The sequence below is a fragment of the Rissa tridactyla genome, chromosome 8 (assembly GCF_028500815.1).
Source record: "Rissa tridactyla isolate bRisTri1 chromosome 8, bRisTri1.patW.cur.20221130, whole genome shotgun sequence".
In the NCBI taxonomy this organism is placed as follows: Eukaryota; Metazoa; Chordata; class Aves; order Charadriiformes; family Laridae; genus Rissa; species Rissa tridactyla.
This window is the reverse complement of record NC_071473.1, coordinates 5,350,993-5,372,441: the sequence shown is the minus strand read 5'-3', so window position 1 is coordinate 5,372,441 and position 21,449 is coordinate 5,350,993. Positions and strand designations below refer to the sequence as shown.

General features: G+C 54.4%; 1 protein-coding gene across 3 annotated transcripts in view; it reads left to right on the top strand.

The window, feature by feature from the left end:
* Positions 1-884: 884 nt before the first annotated feature.
* PEMT (phosphatidylethanolamine N-methyltransferase) overlaps positions 885-21,449 on the top strand; it is a 43,779-nt gene continuing 23,214 nt past the window's right edge. Inside the window, exons 1-2 of one of the 3 annotated variants that reach the window (XM_054212621.1) lie at positions 885-1,036; positions 3,674-3,781. In XM_054212621.1, the coding sequence (XP_054068596.1) occupies positions 3,689-3,781 (93 nt within the window). In that variant the 5' untranslated portion in view covers positions 885-1,036; positions 3,674-3,688. Of the gene's footprint in view, positions 1,037-1,237; positions 1,370-2,014; positions 2,089-3,673; positions 3,782-21,449 lie in introns of those variants that run through there. The other 2 variants (XM_054212620.1, XM_054212622.1) reach the window with 2 other exon arrangements.

Below are 21,449 nucleotides of genomic sequence, written 5' to 3'. Positions count from 1 at the left end.
GATGCGCTGGTGCAGCGAGGGGTTTGGGGCTGTTTCCCATGGAGCTGAGAGTCACAGCTGGGATCCCCAGCATCTGCTGAAGCGTATCCTCCAAGGATGCCATTTTACCGGGGAGGGCTTCGTGTGAGCTGTCACTCACACACGTTTCTGGTGCCGGCCAAGGCACGAGCGCTCAGGCATCCCGTCCCTTCCCCACTCCCAGGAGACCTCTGGGAGGGACACTTGCAGCTCATTCACGAGGCTTCCCTTCATGTCAAACTCCTTTTTCAAGAAAATTTATTTCCCCTCAAAGGAGGGTCTGCAGAAGCAGAGACCCTCAGAGGTTGCGGGGATGATACCGCCTGATTTCCCATGCGCTGGCAGGTCCGGGACTGCAGCCCATGAGGTGCGTTAACCAGAAACATCCTAGAGAGGAGCGAAGAAGAAAAATAAGATTAGTATGAGTAATAACAGCAATTTGAAAAAAAAAAAAATCACACCTGCTGAAGGCGATAGGACACAGAGAATTGTCCTTAAAATAGATCCAGACCTTGAAGGCTTTACATTTTGCCCTGGAATGAGTAATATTTGGCAATCAACATTTAACTTCCACAGCTTCTCCCGTACCGGAAAGCCACTGGAGCTGTTTCCCTCCCCCTGGCCCTGGTGAAGGCATTGATCAGGGGCAGCGGACAGGCAGGGGATGGGTAGGGGGACAGGCAGGGGACAGGCAGGGGATGGGCAGGGGTGGCAGGGCCAGGTCTCTGCCCCGTTGGCACCTCGGTTTCTTGCCCACTCTCCCCTCCGGGGGTGTTTTACCCCCCTGCCCCGCCCGGCCCCGCCGCCAGCCCCACGCCGGCTGCCCGGGGGGGGGGCCCGGGGGGCGAGTCCCGCCCGCCCCAGTGTGTGTTCGGGGGGGGGGGGTGGCGACCCGCGCCGCGGCCCGGTTGCTTCACCGGGCAGGGTCGAAGTCCAGCGGCCGGCAGCCCGGGCCGCCCTCCCCACCGCCGGACACACGCTCCCAACGCGCGACGGAGGCGGCCGGGCCCGCGGCGAGGTCAGTGCTTCCCCGGCGCCGCAGGCCCCGGCCCGGCCCGGCCGCCAGGCCCGGCTCCCCCCGCGCCCTACCGGCGGCGGCGGAGGCGGGACTACGGTTCCCGTCAGCGCCACCGCGGGGCTCCGCGCTCGGCCGGCCCCGGGCGGGGGAGGCGGCGGGGAACGGGGCGGGGGGGGGGGGGGTAGACCCCGGCCCCGCGCCATGGCGGGGCGGCCTGGGCCGGGCGCGGGGCGGAGGGAGGCGGTGGCGGCGGCGGCGGCGGCGGCGGCGGGCGGGGGCCGGCCCTTCCCGCGGGAGTGCTGCGAAGGGCTGGGCGGCCTGGAGTACGGCCAGGTACCGGCGGGGCCCGGGGGGGCGGGCGGGGAGCGCCGGGCTCGCTGCGGGCCCGGGGAAAGGCCCGGGCTGGGGCGCTGCCGCTCGGCTGCGGGGGGCGGCCCCGGGACGGTGTCGTCCTCCCACCCCCCCCCTCCCCCTTGTCCGCTTCGGGCCTCTGCCGGTGCCATCGCGGGGCGCAGCGGGGCTGGTTCGCACGGGGGGTGGCAGGAACCCCCCGGTCGGTGTCTGGGGGTGCAGCACACCCTGGGGGACGCTTGGTACGCGTGCCCGAGGTGCAGCCGCCATCGTCCCTGGCCTGCTTCCACCCAGGCACGCTCTGGACACGTGGCGAGGGCAGCACCGGCACCGCACGGGAGTCCTGTGGGTGCTGCCGCCGGCTCGCCCAGATGCCCATGCATCACTCACCCAGATGCCCATGCAGCTCTTGCCCAGGCACCCATGCATCACTGCCCCGGGTGCCCGTTCATCACTCTCCCTCCCTGACTTCGGGGCTGCAGGCAAGCAGGTAGCGTTTGCCACCCGTTATTTATCACCCATCAGGGAGGAGGGAGCAAAGTTGGATGTTGTGTGCCTGTTACGTGGCTGTCCTGGCAGCTTGCAGGGACAGCTCATCCTAATGGGTTCCCTTTTTATCCCTAAAAGCACATCCTAAGGCACAGGCCAATCTGCCTCCCGCTGGCAGCGGCGAGTTTGGTTGTTGAGGAGGAGAAAAGAAGGTGAGTGCAATGCTAGCGATGTTGCCAGCCAGGAGTTAGTAGGTCAAGAAGCTTTTGTTCAGCCCGTGCTGGCAGTGTGCTCAGCGCCGTACAAAACGAGAGGAAAGAAGCTGTCCTGGTCCCACGGGTTTGCAATTGAAGCAGGACCAGACAGTTCGGCCCTGGCGCCAGCATCTGTCTGGGTGCCTGGGTTACGGCGTGAAGGGATGAAGTCTGATGGCAGAGGGCTGCTCGGGCGCAAAGGGAGGGGAGATGAGGCAGGGGAGAGTGGGAATAGGGGGAGATGGGTCAGGATCAGGCCCTGGGGGCTGCTCCCTTCGTTCCTCACCAGCACCCATGTCCTGAGGGCTGGGACGGAGGAGCCTGGGGGAGCTGGGGTGGTTCGAAGGCAGTCGTGGACCCCTGTGAGGATCCCCCCGTTTCCCTGGGGAGGTACGGCCCATGCTCGTGCACTTTGCTCCCAAGCGGCTGGACATGCCCCGGGACGGCACAGAAGCCATTCCCAGCGCCTTTGCTCTTGGCTAGGAGAGATGGCAGGTTTAGCAGCCCCTCTTCATGAACCCCACTGCAGCTCTGGTTCCTTCGAAGGACTTGTGAGGAGCCAGGGGGAATTTCTGTCCTGGACAGGCGAGGTGGAAGCGATGCCTTTTGGAGCCTTTCCTGTCCCCTAGCATCTGAAGGACTTGCAAACACAGCTGTGTTTGGGAAGCAAAAACCTTCCACGTCTCAGTGTTGTCTTGATTTTGATTCAAGGGAGGGAAGGGCTTGGGCTGGGCTATTTTGTCTTTTGTTTTCAAAGTTTTTGGTAAAAAAAAAAAAAAGATGCTGTCTGTTTTTGGTCCAAATACCACTGCAGGGAGAGGGGGCGGGGAGGGAGAAGCAGCATGGCTTGTTGCACGTAAAAATGCTGACAATGTCAGGGAGCCGTCCTGGGAAAAATATCTCTTTCTTAAAAGGAGAAAGGGGGAAAACCAGCAAGCTTTAAGAGGTTGTTGTTGTCATTAATTAAGGCAGGAAGGTCTTTTGCAGCTTCTTACAATGCAAATTCATCCCCCCTCACTCTGGAGGGGGTTTGCATCACTCTTACTTTATGGAAGGCAAGTTTGAGGCTGACGCAGTTCATTGCTTGGAGTTTCCACGCAGACCAGCATCCCTGGGACAGTCCTCTGTTCCCGGCAACACTGTGGCGCTGTGAAATGGTGCTCCCTTCCCTGCGGCTTGGAAACACGCTTGGGTTGGCAGCTGCCCCGTAGGGCTGGTGCTTCTCCCCGCACCAGCAGCGTCCTCGCAGTGCCCGTGTCCTTCTGGGCGCCGCTGCAAACGCGGGGCTCCCTGAGAGCCCGGTGCCCCCCCAGGTGCGGGGGGAGATGGCTCGGAGGAGCCCCCACCCCTCTTCTTGGCTTTGCACCCTCACACAGCACTTTGCAAGCCGTAACAATGTGGTGCTTGGGGCCAATTAAAGATCTGTCCGCTCTTGCAGGGCAGCTGATGGGTTTGGTTTGAGATGAAGTGCCCCATATTCGGGTGCAATCCCCGATGCCCCCGTGGGAACCTGCACCTCCAATAACTGGCTCTCCCTCCCCAGGTGGATGTGACAGTCATGGCGCGGCTCTTTGGCTACGTGGACGTGACCGACTCCGGCTTCATTGCGGCTGTCTTCTCCATCGCCTTCAACCCGCTCTTCTGGAATGTGGTAAGAGCCGCCTGCGTGCTGTCTGCCCTGTTATTTTTAGCCTTCCTTTGCCAGCTACAGGGGGATCTCCTTTGGGCCACGCTGGAGGAAAGACTGCTTTTGGGGACGTCTGGTGGGGTGAGCAGGCTATCAGGTGATAGAAGTGTGTGTGCAGGGAGCTGTGCTGTAGAGGGAGCTCCTGGGGCTGGGGGTGGCTGTGACGGCTGTCACAGAGGAGGTGAAGGTGGGAGCCAGCATGGGATGCGAAAGGAATTAGGAGCTGAGCTTGGGAGAGAGGGCAGAGCAATCAAACCCATCCTTCAGCCACCTCCTACCCTGGCAGCCAGGCAGTGGTCACCACTGGGATTGAGCATAAATGGCATTAGCCCCCGGTGGGGGGCTGCACTGGATATGTTGCCCGCTGCTTCCCCTTGAAATGTGTTGGCAGCTGGTTGTGTGGACGGCAGGATGCAAAAACAGTCAGCCAAAAGTTAACCTGAAGAAATTCCCCCTCCATCGTGCTGCAAAGTCCGTCAAAGGGCTGCAGAGCTTGCAGCAAGCCAGCCCTAAGCAGTGATACCTGTGCAGGGGTGATGCTCACTGTCTCGGTGGGGGCTATAGCCATTTGGGAGCTGGGACTGGAAGTCTCTGCTGCCCTTTCCTGCTGCATTTCGCTACCTACCTGCCAGAGCAGCGGGAATCATTGCCGGCCCTGTTTCAGAGCGTTGCAGAGCCAGCGTGCCAAGCGGGGAGCCCAGTCCGGCCGCTGCACGAGGTGACTCCCGCCCCGCAGCACTCCTCGGCAGCACCGCTGAGGTGCGGGGCGAAACCTTCTCCCCGCGAGCGCTCATGGGAATGGGATGTCATCTCAACCAAGATTCCCAAAACCGCCTGCCAAACCTCCCCGCAGGGTTTCTCACCCTGGGGAATTCTCCTTAAAAAGGCTTTACTTTTCCAGAGGGGGAGGACTCGGCTCTCTCTGAGCGCGGGGGCTCTTGAGATTGTCTCACGCTGGGCTTTGGAAAAGCAAGGCTCTCCTGGCTGTGAGTCACTTTGGAAACCTCCGTCGGAGCTCTTTGTTGCAGCCTCCCTAATTTTTCATGCAACTTGTTATTAAAAAGTCTCACGGTGTCTGAAATGCGAACTAGAATATGCCACATTATTTCGACTGCGGAGTCATCATTTAGCATAAAGAATCAATGAACAAGAAGATTCAGGATGTGGTCTCGGGGGGAAGAGAGACCGGCTCCAGCGAGAAACTGCATAAAAGAAAAAGAAAAAAAAGTACTTTATTAGCGTCTGCTGCTACGCCTGCGACTCGTGGGACGCCTGCAGCTTGGGAAATAGCGTTGCTTTTTGGATCAAGAGTTTGGCTGCTGTTAAAGGACAGGGAAAGCTGATGTAACAGCAGGAAGTTCACTGCTCTGCGTTGCTGTTGTCCCCTTCCAGTGTCTGAAGAGCGTTGCCGTTGGCGGCAGGTGGCACTGCAAGCAAGACGTGCAGGGCCTGCGCCGGGGAGCAGAAGGCATCTCTGCATGGGTTTGCAGTGAGCAACCTGAGCTGGTGTGTTGGTGGAAAGCTCTGGGGAGGTGAGCCTGGCACTAGATGTTTCCCCGGCTGCAGCCGGATGGGCGGCTCTCGCAGTCCATGTGCCTCCCTCCATCCGCTTGCTCTGCCCAGGCCCCCCGGCGTCTCCCCTGGCGTTTCCAGGCTCTGCCGGACCCGGCGTGTGGCTCGCACCAGGCACTGCTAGAAAGCCCTCACAGGGGGCTGTGGGACCTGCAGCCCTGAGCAAGCCCCCACCATCGGGTGCGTTTTAGCATGAGTGGCCCCAGCCATCCCTGGATTTTCCCTGACCTGCTTCCTTTACCTCCTCGCCATCCTTTGGTGTCCCAGGCAGGTGTCCCCTGACTGCACCTAGCCAGCAGCTCTTTCTTTCTCTGCATCCCTCCACAGGCTCCCTTTGTCTTTTGCTATTTGAGTTCCTTCCCGGCAGCTGAGATCGCTTCTGCATCTGAATTACTTTGGATCTCAGGAGCTTTAGTGCAAAGGCTGGATTTCTGTGCAGTGCCAAGCACTCTCTGCTCTCCGTGCTTAATAAGCAATGCGGGACCCTGGTCAAAACCCCTCCTGTGCATGAAATTCCTGATTTGGGTAGAAATCGGGTGGGAATGCATTGATTTAGTTCAGTGTCTTAATTCCCCGTTTCAGATGAACTCCGGCCAGGTCTGCCTCTTGCAAAGTTTGGCGCCTGGTTGTCCTCGCTGTGCAGCGTCTCTGAATAAATATGTGGTGGGGAAAGCCCGGCTCCGTGCGGTGCTCGGCCGATGGAGAGGCGCATCTCGAGGCCTTGAGGGTAGCGAGGCGTTTGCCCTGGTAAGCAGCAGGCATGTTTCTTTGGGACAAAACCTGCAGGGTTTGGGGACGAAGCACAAACTCCGAAGGCAGTGGGGGAGCGTGGCTTCGGAGAAAACCCTGATGCTTGTTGGGTCGATTTATGTACTTTGGTTAAGAGAGCAATTTAGAAGACCAGAGCCTAAGTGGGGCAATTTGCAGGACTCCAGCCAGGCTGTCCTGATGCTCCCTCCTGTTCTCCGCAGGGGAGAAAAGCTCTCCAAAAAAGACCTCACGTCTCCTAATTCCCACCCTCTTCCCTGCGGGCAAGTGCTGGGGGGGTACCATGAATGTCCCCCCTGGGTTTGCCAGCTGCATTTCCCCACCGAAACCAGGGCTCGCACCCGGCTCCGTGCCAATTAAAATCCTGCCTGTCCTTGGGTGGCCCCCAGGTTACGTTGTCCATGGCACAGCTTAGATGTGTTCCTGCGCTATTCTCTGGGTTTTTTTCCTTTTTTTTTTTTTTCGCCTCTCCTCCTCATGCTATCTCTGCTTTCCCACCCACCGCGGCTGTTACGAAAGGAGCTGCTGGGAGCCACGATCCCATGTGAGGCACTGTGGAGGCGAGGCCCCGACAGGCAGCAGCGGAGCTGTTTTGGGGATGAAGTTGCCTAAAACTCCCCCCGGCAAGGATGTTCAACACAGCCAGGAGACCTCAGCGGCCGTGGGGCTGTTGAGGGGCACCCGGCGAGGAGTAGGCGAGTTGCTGGAGCCGTGCCATAAAATGTTAATGAGGTCAGAGCGATAGAAACTTCAATAAATCCCATCTGCGTTTGGAAAGCTGCGGAACGGTGGAAGAAACTTCCCATCCCTTGGTAACTAAGGAAGGTATTAAATAACAAGTCTTTGGGGACAAACATTTTCTAAGCCAGGAGAGGCAGATAACCTGCGTGCGGGAGGCTTTAAAGAGCTTGCTGAGCCTTGGCACACGGGGAGTTTCTAGAAAGCTGGAAGGTTTCTGGTACTCTCTCAATAGCAAACAGGCAAGGGCCAAAGCTGTGAGCCAGGTAGTCTGACGTCCGTCACCACGCAAGTGAGTTTCAAGTGGGGAGCGCATCCATCAGCAGTCCTGTTCTTGATTTGAGCCTCTTAAAAATTTACGGCTGGCGTCACAGACAGATTTAGAAATGGCACATCTTCAGCTGCCGCCCGAGAGCTTGCTCTTCCCGTCACCTCCGGTCACCCCCTCGAGACACCCGTGCCTCTCGCAGGAATCTGTGGGGCAAAACCCCAGATGTCACGGTTAGGAACGGGCTTAGCGTAATTTAGCATGATTTTAAAGAAAATAGACCACATCAGACAAATGCGATTTTATTCTTCAAGGTGGCAGCTTTTCCTGTTGAGGGTAACAAGATCTCTGTTCTAGACTTCTGTCAAGCGTTTAAACTGCATGAGGTTTTGATTAAAGAAGTGGTTGCACAGGGACCTGGGCTGACAACGCCTGGCTCCTGATGGATGTGTATCTCTTGGTTCATTTATTTTTAATTTCCCATCCTTTTCTCCTCCTTTGGAGACCAGAGGAACCTGCCAAGTGGATAAGGAGGAGGGGAGGAGGGAGGTCGCAGGTGCTGACAGCCCGATTTCACCTACCTCAGACCACTTCTTGCTAAACTGGGAGGAAGGTGCCTGGCCCAAAACCTCCCGACGCTGCTGGGAAGCGGCTGGGAGCTCAGGAGCTATTGGGATTCAGACCCGAGTGAGCCAAACTCCTAGAAACCTTCTGGGGGCAGGAGAAAAACACCTGATGCTGGGGGATTTCAGCAGCTCTTGCTGTCTGTCTTATAGAAGGGAAGGATTTGAGCAGCGGTTTGATGGCAGGGTGTTAGCCCCTCGCTGGGGAAAGGAAATTGCCGGGTATGAAATGGCTGTGCCAGGGCTGGAGCGGCAAGCAGAGCCTCGTGAGGAGTACACCTCGGTTAGCTGAAGTTTACAGGGTTGGGAGAGGGAGGAGTTCGGAGTTGATTTAAGGGTCTTTTCTGGCCTTCAAATTTTGCAAAGCTGCAAGGATTTTGTGGGCTCCCCTGCAAACCTGCGCCTGCCTGCAGCTGCGGGTGAGAGCGGAAAAACAGCCCTCAACCGTCTTCTGGAAAGTGCTTTTAGATCCCGTTGTAGAAGCCACGGCACAGCGACGATGATTATCTGCTTATAGCAGATGCTAGATCAATAGCGGGGCTTCAAGCTACGCTGCAAGGCAATTGACTGCAGAAAGCGTTTCTTTATTGGGGTAAAGCTGGGCTTGCAACGAGGCTCGGATTCGTTCTTACGTCTCCGGTCTTAAAATGTCACCCCCAGCTCTGATGCCTTTCATCCTTTGTGCAGGGAGAGAACGCACATTATTCGTAATTGGACTCTCTACCAGGCAGCAATAGCCGTTTTCATTTCCTACAATGCCCAAGAAAGAGCGAGGATTTGCTTTTTTTTTTTTTTTTTTTCTTCTCTCCCCCCAAACAGCATTTAGTGGCAATTTTATTCCAAGTGACTTGGTAACGCTTCCCACTCAGGCGGCGAGGGCTGAGCAGCGATGCTGTAACGCGTGCGGTGAGCGGACGGCATCGATTCTCCTGCCGTCTCGTAACCGAGCGATTCCTGGCCGGGTGTGTAACACTGTGCCTGTTCGGCTCCTAAATTTAGCTTTTCCAGCGTGTCGGCACCGCTGCGAGCCACATAACAGGCACCAAAACTGGGTCACATCCTCTGGCCTGCCGGCTGGAGTGACATAATTAGGAGCGCTGTCACCTTGAGGGAGAGCCACATCCTTCATCCCAGCACTGCTCCCCTGCGGGCTCCCAGCTAGAGGTGGTGGTGTTGTCATCTAAATCCTCTTTAAGAAGCTGTGCAGTATCTTTTTACGATGTCCTTGCAGGCTGAGATGCCTGCGGCAAGGGGGGGATCATGGAGCCCAGCCTGGCTGGGCAGCTGTGAGCTGAGATCCTTCATCTGTGTGTTGAGCCAGGCAGGGTCTCAGCCCTCGGGGCTCCGTTCGAGCAGCTGCCCAGGCACCGTGCATGGGTACCTGCCCAGGCAGAGCGTGCTTGGGCGGCTGAGCCGTTTCCGTGCCCATTCCTAGCGTGAATTTGGGATCCAGCTGGTGTGTGACATGCCTGCTCAGCGTTTCTCTAAACCGAGGTCAGGATCCGTCTCTCACTTCACGGTCCCCTATGGATCATGGCCAAGCTGACCCGAAAAGCAACCTCCTTTTTTTTAGCTTCTGTAGAATGCTTCTCTAGAAACCCGGGGTGCTTGTTGTATATACTGGACTTTTCTTGTTTAGTGTTTTAAAAATAAACTGCGGGCTGCTGGCAGCCCCGCTGGAATAAGTCAGCACACGCACAAAAGATAAAAAAATAGATGTAAGCCAAAAGTCTTGTTTCCGTACGCATCAGAGGTTTATCTGTAGACCCTAGAAACCGGGAGAGGCCCTTTTGTCTCTGGTCCGCTCCATCCCTATCCTGCCATGCTGCTGCTACACACTTTCTCCTGCTGATGAGGTGGTGCTCAAAGATGTTAGTCTATGAAATGGCAAGTCTGTGACCACCTGCCTCCCATGGGACAAGGCAAAAAACGCGTCTGGAGGCAAAAAAGAAAGTAGTATGGTCTACCTAGACCTGGAGGCGTGGAGGACGGCAGGTCCTCCCATGTGGCCCCGGGCTTTGGCAGCGTTTGCGCGTAGCGTTTGCACGTAGCCCTGGGGCTGGGAGCTGCTGGAGAAACGCATTGCCTCCCTGGGGACATTGGCTGTCCCCGAGCCGGACGAGGGCTTCCCGGGTTGTGTGCCTGCTGCAATTATAGACGTGAGCTGGGTGTTTTCCGGCTGCGCTGTGGTGCAGACCGTTTAACAGAAGCCTGCCCAGTTCCCAGAAGGATGGGATCTCCCAAAATAGGCTGCTTTGACGAAGAAATGCAGACACACGCAGTCTGCTGGGTGCTCTTGGGAGGTTATTTCCGTTAAGACCCGCTGCCCGGCTTCCATCACGGTGTAATTGCATCTTCTGTGTGCCTGGAGACTCCTGCTGGGGAGGGAGGCGTTGGGGTTTCATGGTGGTGGTGCTGGATCTAATTTATGGCAGGCTGGTGGCACACAGGGTTGGCACCCCAAAGAAAATGCTTCCTCGTTTTCTCTATTTTCTCCCCCCTTGATGAACTCCATGGGGACGCTTACCTCCGGTTGCTCACACGGCAGTAGCAAATGGGTAGTAAAGCAGATTAGTAAATCAGTAAAGCAAAACCCTCCTTCTCTTTTCCTCCTATATTGTGTCCCCAGTGACACCAGTAGCTGGAAATGGCACTTGGGAGGAGCATCCCACCTCCCCGCTCTCTTGAGCGTGAAACCAGATAGTTCAGCAGCGCTTGGTGGGCGCTGGTTCCTGTTAAATATTAGGAGCCTTATCTCACTTGAAGCAAACAAGTATCTGCACTCCCCCCTGGGCTGCCTGCCTGCGTCGGCTCCCTTACGTTCCCCTTTGTAAGGCATCCTGACAAAACGTTGAAACCCCTCTAGCGCAACCTGGGGAGAAGTAGTCGATTTTTGGAAGCTGGTGCTGATGTTGATGGAGGACGTGAGCTATGGACGTAGAGCGTGCCTGGGCAGTGGCTTTGATTGATCCGTTGCAGAGGGATGGGAGCAGCCGTCGGAGGGTGGCCCCGACCCAGGGGAAGGGCTGTGGCGTGGGATGAAATAGCCCAACCCAGCGAGCCGCTGCCTGATTCTCCTGTTCCCTGCCAAGCCATCCGAACCTCCGTGCTTGCTCACGTGCAGGGAAAGAGGGGCAACTCACTTAAAAAATTAGGAATTTTGTTGCCAGCAAAGCTGGAATCCCCAGCCTTGCACACCTGCGTGGGACTTCGTCAAACTCCCCTGATCTCCCAGCGAATGTTGGGGTCAGGGAGAGGAAGGCTGGAGGGAGCTCTTGATTTTCCCATGTGTCGTTGAAATCCTGAACCTCCGCATTGCATTACCTAGGCATCTGGATTTGGAAATATCTTGCTTGGGGTTTTTTTTCCATGCAAAACCTCTTTTGTTCCCTCCCTTTACTCCTCCAGACCAGGGATGATGCAGATGGGGGCTTGTTCTGCAGATCGGGACGTGCAAGCTGCTGCTTTGTCTGGCTGAAGGGTTTTCACTTGCTGTCTGTGTAGGCACAGTCACTTTTGGTGTGATCCTTTTTGCTCTTTCGGGAAGAAAAAGCAGGCTGCGAGCAGCTCACGCCCCTGAAGTGGGTGAAATGGAGATGGGTTTTAGCAATTTTCTCTGCCTTCAGCTGTTGCGGGAAGCTTGACCGTCAGGGCTCATAGAACGCCTTCATCGCCTCCTTTGTGCGGTGGGAGGTTTGCTCATTATCTGGCTTGTGCTTTGCTTATAAAAGAAGCTGTAATTGTAACAGCTCCTTGCCATGAAAGTGCAAAGACATTTTCAGGGAAGGAAAATGTACATGCAGCTTTTATTCTTTACCCTGCTTCTTCTGCCTACTTTCCTTGCCTTCTGCCCTTTCTCCAGCATCAGCTCTGTGCCTGCCAGTGCTCAGCGTGACCGCCTCTGGCTCGAGCCTCTCCTTTGCTATGGAAATGCCCCTTGTAGAAAGGAAAAGTTGAGCACCCTCCTCGTCAGTCTTGTTGGGTGAAGAGAAGAGGGACCCCAAATCCCCCCATGTAGTTGGGTGTTCCCGTTCCTGCCTCAGAGCTGTGTTTTCTGTGGTGAGTCCAACAGCAGATGCTCAATCTGCAAAATCCCAGGGAGGATTTTGAACGGGGAAAAGAAACCCCGTCCATCCGTCTGTGACTACAGTCTACACCCGTAACAGGGCTGGAGTAATACCAGATCAGATCACCTTGGGGCACGTGTGGCTGTTCCTATTAAAAACTGAATGACCTCAGACGAGATACAATATTTTTAACTACGAAGCATTCCTATTAAGTGCCCCTTCCTGTTTATTTTTACCAGGACGTTGTTTTAATAACTGGAGAGTTACTCATTTGATTCCCAAGGCTGGAGAGCAGAAGTTTCATTTCAAGACTTTGTCGTGCAAGTCTCTGCTTTCCAGAGACTGATGTACTCGGAAGCCAAAGTGAGTGCGTTGCCAAACTGAGGAACATTATTTTCCTGCCTGTACCCGTCAGGCTTTGGTCCCTGGTGTGGATCCACCTCCATACAGGCATCCGGTACAAAGCCATGGAGCAAAAAACTGTCAGAGGGTTTGAGCAGTGCATGCAGGGCTTGTACGTTCATCTTAACATTGGGTTTGAGGCTGCAGAAGGGGGAAGGAGCTCCCCTGGGGTGCAGACCACTGGGTTTGGGGATGCTTCATTGTTCGCTCCGGTTTTAGAGTTACGTTTCTTGCATTGAACAAATACCATGGGGCACGTGGTGACACCCATCAACACCCACAGGAACCCTGGTGATAACACCAGCAAGCCCGAGGGGGTTCGTTGGTTGTATTTAACCCTTCGGTTTGTTATTACTTGTTGTGCCGCGCACGGTGTGAACATCTCATCCCCGAGGAGCAAGGGAACAGAGCGCGCGGCTGCCTGCCTTACATAAAGATCAAACTGTCCCTCTCTATTGTTGGCGGCCGGGACGACAGCAGCATCGCAAACATGCGTGTCCTCAGCGCCATGGGAAGTGTTCCCAGGGGAGGCTTAACGCGGAGCGTGGAACGTGATATGTCGAGTGGCAAGAGGACGGGAGGCCAAAATCCCGGCCGGTGCAACCAGTACCTCTTTTCCGACGAACTCTCACTACTCTGCGAAGGGATATTAGATTTCTCTTGCATTCTGTGCTCTGCGAGGCGTATTTATTTTTTTTCTCCCCACTTTCCCCGTCCCCCCTCCCATCACAGCCCCTGGGGGAGCGATGAGTGAGTACACGCTGTCCAAAGGATGGGTGTGTTGGGAGTCTTTATTAGCAGACTTATTCCAGAGAATTAAACCCTAATTTCACAAAAGGGCAGCCAGACAGTGGCTGCAGCTCTGGGAGAAGCCGAGCCAGCTTTGTGTGTTGTTTGCAAATGGCACATGAAGTCCCGATCCAAGACCGCTGGTCCTGGTCATTGGGGTGTTACGACCAAAAGAATAACTGTTGTGTTTCTTTACTATTTAAAACAAAAATTACAAAGTAGTTTACAAAAAAAAGTCATGTCTCCTCTACACATGCTGTCGCTTGTGCCTCCACTTGTTTTGTTTTCGGTTTTAGGCAGGGCTTTAAAATGTTCCTAATCATCTTCCACTTCACCTTCTGACAACCCCGCTGCAAAATGTGCCTCTGCGACGCCCGTCATTGTTTCCCCCTGAATTAATTGTTGCGTGTAATTGCGACCTGCTGCAGGACGCTGTCTTGCTCTATTAAAAAGAGAGATGCTAATGAAGAACATTGGGTACCATATTACGGGAGAGCAAGGCTCGACTCGCTGGGACGTGTACTTGGCGTACTGTTATTGCCAGCCCGGGCAGAAATGGTGTTTCTGTCTCTCGTCAGTCTCTGGCTAATGATTGTAATTTTTACTTGCTGAGAAACTCTAGATATAATGGACTTCATTAACAGATACATGAGATGCTACCAGACCTGCATTAGGGGGAAGAGAGGAAGAAAACAACCCCTGCGTGGAGGCAATTTTATTATTTATTTGTAGCAATAGGAGTGATCCAGAATTAGTGTCGGATTCAGCGGTGTGGCTAATGAGCTGGGCTGAGCTGGAATCTGAGCAAACCTATTAACGAGAGCAAACGGCAAAAGATGATGCCCGGGTCTGCAAACCCTCACATCAAACACAAGATCCCAGGCAGCGCTGGCATGGCTCGCCTGCTTGTTCTTCCTCCGCGTGGGGCTGTGTGGTTGTGTGCCGATGTGTTTCACATCTCGAGAGGCTTCTGCTTGCCGATCGTCCCCAGCTGTTCTCCATCACCATCTCTCCTGCCAGCTCCTTCTTGATTCTTGTACGTTGGGTGAGCTGGAGCTGCTGATTTAATCTTTAAGACAGCAGAGCCCAAGTATTTCCGCTCCCGTGGGCCACGTCTGCTTGAAGAATTGACTGACTTGAAATACTGCAGCCAGTTTTCAGTTGCAGGCAGCGGCGCATCTGCAGGTCCAGCTGGTTGGGGACACGGGGACAGAGCTGGGTGCTCACCCTGCCGCTGCTGCCCGAATGCGTATCGGAGCTGCAGCTAAATACAGGTCATCCGGGAGAGCAGAAAAGCACTTGCGTTAGCTGACATCTCCGATATAGCTTTATACGGTCCCTTTGCAATGACCAGAGGCTGCAAGAAACGTCAGAGTTGTTAGGTGACCTCAATCTCCTTTTACCTGGAGCCAGTGAAGACTTGTCTCAGCGCAGTAAGAGGGTATTTCTTACATAGGATGCACTTAGTGAAGACTGTCCATCTTTATTCCAGCTAGAATAACTGGGTCTTAATCAGGTTGACCTTATTTGCAACGGTGATAGCAATTTGAACTACGGGTTTGCAGTCATGGTTAGAGAGCTTTGAGGAGCTGGCTAGATGCTTTGTGAAGAAGATAGAAAGCTTTGTCCCCACATTTAAAGCCGAACTCCAGGCGTTGAAGTTCTGCCGCGAATTCAGAGGGACTTGACCCCAAAACTGTGGATCCGCTGGGATCCAGGGCCTGGTTTGGAAATAACGCCACGGAGCGGAGGCGTGAAAATAGAAGGGAAGTCTTAAAAAAAAAAAAAAGGGGGCGTTTGTCTTGTAACGTGGCATTTGTACTGAGCGCTGGCTGACAGTGTGGTGCAGCAAAGAGCTCGTCTGCCTAAATCGATGCCAGTTCAAACATCGTCAGTGCTATTGTTGGATCGCTTTGTTTGAAAATGGGTCTTCTGGGTAGACGGCCTGTTTCGATAAAGCGACTGCGTGTGTAACACTTCAGGCACTTTTCCCGGCTTTGCTTTTTTTAGTGGCGCATGAGTATGAGCAACAGGGAAAAAAAATAATAAAGCAAATACAGGATGTGAGACGGGCAAAATAATCTCGCTCACCCGAGAGACCGACACACACCTTTGCTTCAGGTTGGTTTGGGAAGGTGCCTGCTGTGGACTGCCTGAGCTAAGTCAGACCCGTTTCAGGAAAATGTATGAAAATACGAGATTTGAGGTCTTCTGGATGGGAACTGTGTGCAGTGGGAAGCTGAGAGTGGGCCAAGTCATCTGGGCATGGAAGATGAGGAAAAAAAAAATCCGGCAAAACACTGGGCAAAATGCTTCCCTGTCCTGTACAGGAGATGCTCATCTGGCAGCGCTTGCCTTCCCTCTGGGCTCCAGCAGAGCCCCAAATCCTTCTGCAGGGGCAGCCTCTGCCTTTCGCTATTCCTGGGATATTATTTGATTTGGTTGTATTACTGGATTAGAGGAGCTGGGTGGGTCCTGGCTGCTCCCCGTTCCCCCACGCAGCCCATGTCCCTCCCGGTGCCTGGCTGTCCCCACCACGTCCCAGACTGGGGCTGGAAAGGTCCTTCCCCATCCCGTGCTGCGCTCTGGAGAAATCATTATTTTACAAATACTTTTTCCATGGGTTTTGTTGGCCGGGAGAGTCAGTTCGGGCCGTGGAGGCCGATTCCCTGCCCTGGAGTGCATCGCCCTTCCCCTGCTCGGTCTCGGGGAGCTGCTCATAAGGGCTCCCAGTGCCCACTCTCAAAATTAATTAACACGGCTTGTTCTGGATTACTCAAAATCACCTGCCTTCAGCTTCCAGCTCTTCAGACATAAATCATGAGCTCCTTGCCTTGAGGAGAAACTGTTCAGATTTTGTGTTGGAAATTGCTGGCGAATACAGCCCATATTCCGTGTCATTTTTGTTTTTATTGAAGAGGAGAGGATGTGGCTCATGGAACATCCATGGACCCGGGCTGCCTTGGCGTACGTTAAGCAGGGGCTTGTTTTTATTGCAACCAGCTAATGAGATGGTACTTTGACAAATCACATAAACACTATTAGAGAAATGAGATTTATTATCTAGCTGTTTATCATGAGTGGATTCAAGGTAAAGACTCTTGTGGAGGTAATCTCAAGGGATGGCTTTGAGGTAAAGCGTACCTAGTCCTTATGAAACCCTTATCTGTTTACCTGCCGGCTTGTTTTGTTTCCCCAACTCAAGGCTGTTAGCCGAGGTGACCTGTGCCGTTTCAGTCTAATTACTTTCACTGGGGATGGGTGCGAGGGGGATTACTTTTTAGGCTAAACTCATACATGGTGGAGGCTTCTGTAACAGTTGTCTTTCCAGTTCTAGAGAAGTGGAGTCCCTTTACTCTTCCCCCGGTGTCGAAGTGCTCAGACTGGACATGTTGAACCCCTGATTTGTCAGGAAAGAGTCACTAGAAGATGCACTCCAGCTTGGGTTTCGTCCTCTTGACTCGGTGGTTTGTGTGGTGGGCATGGCGGGCAGCGAGGGTTTGTCACGCCGGCCCCTCTCGGCTCCTCCTCTGCAACCAGCCTCTTGGTTTTGGAGAGGCGCCCGCCCCGCTTTCTGTTTGTAGGTGGTTCTCTTCTTCAGCCCCTTGGATGTTCTCATTTTTTTGTGCTTTCCAAGCTTCCAGTTCCACTGCGGGAGCCTGCAAGCGTGTGGTTTTTCCCTCCGTGAAACTCTCTGTCACTTGGGTGTACAGCCCCGTCGTTCCAGCTGGCTCTTCCAGTGTCGCTGCCTAGCCAGTCTCCATACCCAAACCTCGTCTGTCCAAAACCCCCGCTGCTGTTTCTTTTGGCTGGAATAAACAACCACCCCCCTCACCCAGAGCCCATGAAAGGCAATGGAAAAGTCTTCCTTCAGTCGAATCGACGCCTTCCTTTCCAAACTGAAAGCCCTTGGCAGACACAGATGAGCTAAGCTGTCCCGCTCGACTGCAGCTTGCTGACAGCTGTTATTGCCATCGGACTGGTGGGGAAATGGGAATGAGGAGAAAATAACTGGTGTAGCCTTCTGGGGAGACGTTTTGTGGCGTAGCCAGCCTGTCCCCATAGAATCATAGAATTGTGACATCTCTTGTGACATTTGTCAAGTCTCTGATCATCAGGTCAGGGTGCCCAGAGCCTCCAGGCTCCAAAGGGGGGTCCCTGGCCTGCTCCAGCTCCATGCACATGGGCTGTCACCCATTGTCCCCGGTGCCCATTGCTCATCATCATCCCTCTCTGGGTGCATCTTTTCTTGGTGCATTACCATTAAAAAGACCTTTACAAGCTGCGTGAGCAAAGTCTCCAGCCTGCGTTGTCTTACAGCTCATACGAAACCGTTAAGACAGTGCCTGTCTCTTCTAATATCGCTTCAGTGTTTTAATTGCATGAACTGGAAGCTCCTGCTCCAGTACTTAGTGGGGAAACTTTGCAGGGCTTTAATAATGTGCTGAAAAGCTTTCGGGCTCCATTACGGTCTCGTGGCTCTCTGTAATTGAGTGCCTGCAAGTTGAGAAGCCTTCAGAGAAATAACTCCGTCTCTAGATCGAGAGACGGTGGATGGGGGATGCACGAGGGACAGGCCTGCTAAAGACTGGAATAGAATCATAGAATCATAGAATTGTCTAGGTTGGAAGGGACCTTTCAGATCATCGAGTCCAACCATCAACCTAACACTGACAAAACCATCATTAAGCACCACATCTACCCATCCTTTAAATACCTCCAGGGATGGCGATTCCACCACTTCCCTGGGCAGCCTGTTCCAGAGGTCGATAACCCTTTTGGTGTAGAAATTTTTCCTCATATCCAGTCTCAACCTCCCCTGGTGCAACTTGAGGCCATTTCCTCTTGCCCTATGGCCTGTTCCTTGGCAGAAGAGACCGACCCCCTCTCGCTAGCCCCTCCTTTCAGGGAGCTGTAGAGAGCAAGGTCTCCCCTCAGTCTCCTTTTCTCCAGGCTGAACACCCCCAGCTCCCTCAGCCACTCCTCACAAGACTTGTTCTCTAGACCCCTCACCAGCTCCGTTGCCCTTCTCTGGACTCACTCCAGAATTTCAGTGGAAGAGGCAAGACCGTTGTCTGCCTCATGCTGGGAGTCACAACGGATGCACGTGCGTGGACCGGTGATGGGAAGGTGATGGGCACCAAGGCGGGCACCAGGGAGTCACCCCAGCCTAATGCACTGCTGCCCGGCCACCAAGCCCTGGCCACGGGCTAAACCTCCTGGGTTTGGGCCACCTTTCTGCAGCTATGTGCCCACCTGGGGCTGGCCCGGTGCTCACCGGCGGCACAGGGAAGGCAGTTCTGCTGCCGGGTGCTTTGTATCGCCGCCGCTGCTGCATGGGGAACGTGACTGCGGGGAGGTGACGGCTAATTGCTGCAGCGAGTCAAGGACTGTTTAAGCAGCTAATTAATTCCTCCTAATCAGCCCTTGATCTGTTGAAAACTGCATGGCATTATCTCCTCTGCTGCAACACCTTGATAATTCCTGTCTGAATGGCCTTCACGGAGAACATATTTAAATAAACTCAGTAGAGATTTCAGACAGATAGCAACTATAATTACCAGCTTGTACAAATTAAACCGTGGTTTGTTCTGTTCTTTTTCTCCTGCCTTCGCTGCCCAGAGCTCCTGCTAATCATGTTCTTGCTGCCGGTGGCACGCCGGTCCCCGGGGTGTTTTCTGCACATGCCTTCGGAAAGCGTGTGCCGGTGCCCGGGCCAGTGTTTTCGGATGAGGCCGCACATGGGCACATACCAGTCTTGGGGGGTGCTGTTCCTGCGCCAGGGGCTCGGTGCCGTGCCTGTGTTGCGCCGGCGAGCTGCAGGAACTGCCCCCGCACACCCTCGGGGCTGCCGTGCTCCATCCTCCCCAGCACAAGCCCTGCAGTTTCCCCTCCTGCCTTTCCTGAGGTTTGCGGTCTCCTAGAAAAGAGGAGTTTTTCTCACCTAGGAGCGGCACAAGCACTCAGACATTTGCCGTGAGTGGCCACAGGAGCCCAGGCTGGACCTTTCAGCCTGGCCACGGTGTTCAACCGGCACCGTCAGTGCTTCTCTACCGGCACATGGGCAATAAACCGTCCGCACCAAGCGCTGCTGACTGCAGAGGGGCTGGAGCGCGGTTCGTCAGGAGGGATACACTCAGGCCACACTCATTTCCTCTGCGGTCCCTCGGGACAGCCAGAAAGGCTGGCTCTGGCGTTCGGCAAAGGTCAGCCAGCCCCGGCGCTCGCAGGCGGGCGGTGGATGTTCATTTACTTTGCAGCCTGCTCTGCGTTGGCTCTGCGCTGGCTCTGCTTCCCTGCTCGCTCCTGGGAGCACCACAGGCAGAGTTTGGGTGCTCAGGTGTGTCTTTTTCCTCCCCGTCTTTTAGATAAACATAATAGCTGCAAGCGGGATTGTTTTCCAGCATCCAAGCGGTGACAGAGAGCAGAGAATGTCGTTACGCCTTAATGAGGGATTACAGGGAATCAGAAAGGAAAAGCAGATTTTTTTATACAGGGGAACAGATCGGTGCCTGTGGTCTCCACAGGTGAAATAAGGGAAATGTCAGGTTTCCTGCCCTTTCATCGGGTTACGATCTAGCCAGGGCACATCTTCTGCAATAGGAGATGCTCACATGGAGCCACCTAAGTCCAGAGTCAGGGTTTCTCCTGCCCCAGCACCCGCAGGAGGATGCAGCCCCTCGGCTGGCCGAGGAGAGGCCAGACTGAAGAAGTAAGTTTAAAAATTTGCTCAGGTCAGTTTTGTCTTCAGGTTTTTTTTGAGTTAGGGCTGAATCATCCGTGCATCCAGGGCTCACCCTACGCACGTGCATCCTCTTGGGACCAGAGTGCAGACGTGCCCCGAGGAGCTGATCATTCTTTTTCTGGGCTTTTCATGGAATTTCTGAGTTTTAGGTGTCTTGGTGGGTTGCTTCCTAGAGCCCACATGATGGGGCAAAATCCTTTGTGCTGGCAAATACTGTTAGGTAGGGTGAAGGCAGCGTATCCTAGTCACTGTCATCTTTTCTCCAGCGTAGTCTTGGGCACTGAATATTTTTATGGCCAACAGTTTGGCCAGGGCAAGAGCATCCCCAAAAGTGGGTGATGGGTCTGGGATTTCCCGAGACGTGGGCGCAGCCCTGCCACCCTGCTCCCTGGAAAGCTGGGAAGCAGCCGCTCACCTCAACCTTTCGGTGCCTCAGTTTCCCTTGGGTTTTAGGGAGCTGCTAATCCATCCCAGCCTCCCTGGCATGCCGCAAGGCTGAATTCACTAGTGCCCACACAGTCTTCTTCAGATACTGTGGCGATGGGGCGATGTGAGGACATGGAGTGGCTGATTAGCATCGAGATGCAAAACGTCGCTTAGACCCGAGCCTTTGGGCTATCTGGTTTCGTTCCCCATCTCTGAAGCGAGCCCGATATGGAAATAGAGTCATGTGAAACAGAACAAAGTCTCTATTTCAGAGCTGGGCTTGAGCAAATTAAAATGTAGCGTGTTCAAAAGCCAGCTTCCCTGGATGGCAGACAAAAATAATCAATTTCCTTGAAACAAATACTAAATATTAATGAGAGGCGATGGTCTGCCATGCACGCAGAGCTGTAAAGAGCATTTCCCGTTGATCAGCTGCGGGGGCAGGTCGGTGAGACGAAATTGCGTTTCAAATGGGTATTTGTGGCCCTTCTCGAGGTGGCTCAGGAAGGTTTGTCTGCCCAAAAAAAGAGGAAAAAAATACTCAAGGGCATTTCCATTTTGCATCAGAGCAGCCACTGGGGATGCATCCTGGTGCTTTCATTTTTGTTTACACACTTGCCCGAGCGGTTGAGGAGATGGCTCGGTTCAGTTACGTAGAAATCAGCCCCGAATTTACGTCGAGGAGGAGGCGATTCCCTGGGAACATCAGCTGGCTGCGCCTGCCCCTGCCGAGTGCCGGAACGGCCTGACAAAGGCAGAACATGGGACCCAAGAGCACTCCCCGGCTTTGCAGCCACATCCGCTCGTTGATTTATTTCAATAACGAGCATTGGGGGAGACATTAAAAAAATTACTTGCAGCCCTCACCAAATATCCTAAAGTGAAAGCAGAGGGCTGGGATCTTTGGAAAAGGAGTCTGGAATGTTTCTATTGCTTTGACCCTTGGGTAAATGAGGAAAGTTTGTATTAACTCTCGTTTCCAAACTCAGAGATTGGAAGAAAAATCAAAATGCTCCCTTTCCTCCTTCACCAGGACACACAGCTGTGGGCGTGAGGCTCTCCCCTCCGATGCCCAGCTCGCCCATGGGGAGAACAGTGCCGGCCTGGGCTGGGAAAGCAAACGGACACCAGGAACAGCCACAGCCCTCCCCAGGAGACTGCCAGTCTCAGCCCTGCCATGTCCCGCACACGGCCGTGGAGGATGCTGAAAGCATTTTGCATCCGTCATGCAGCA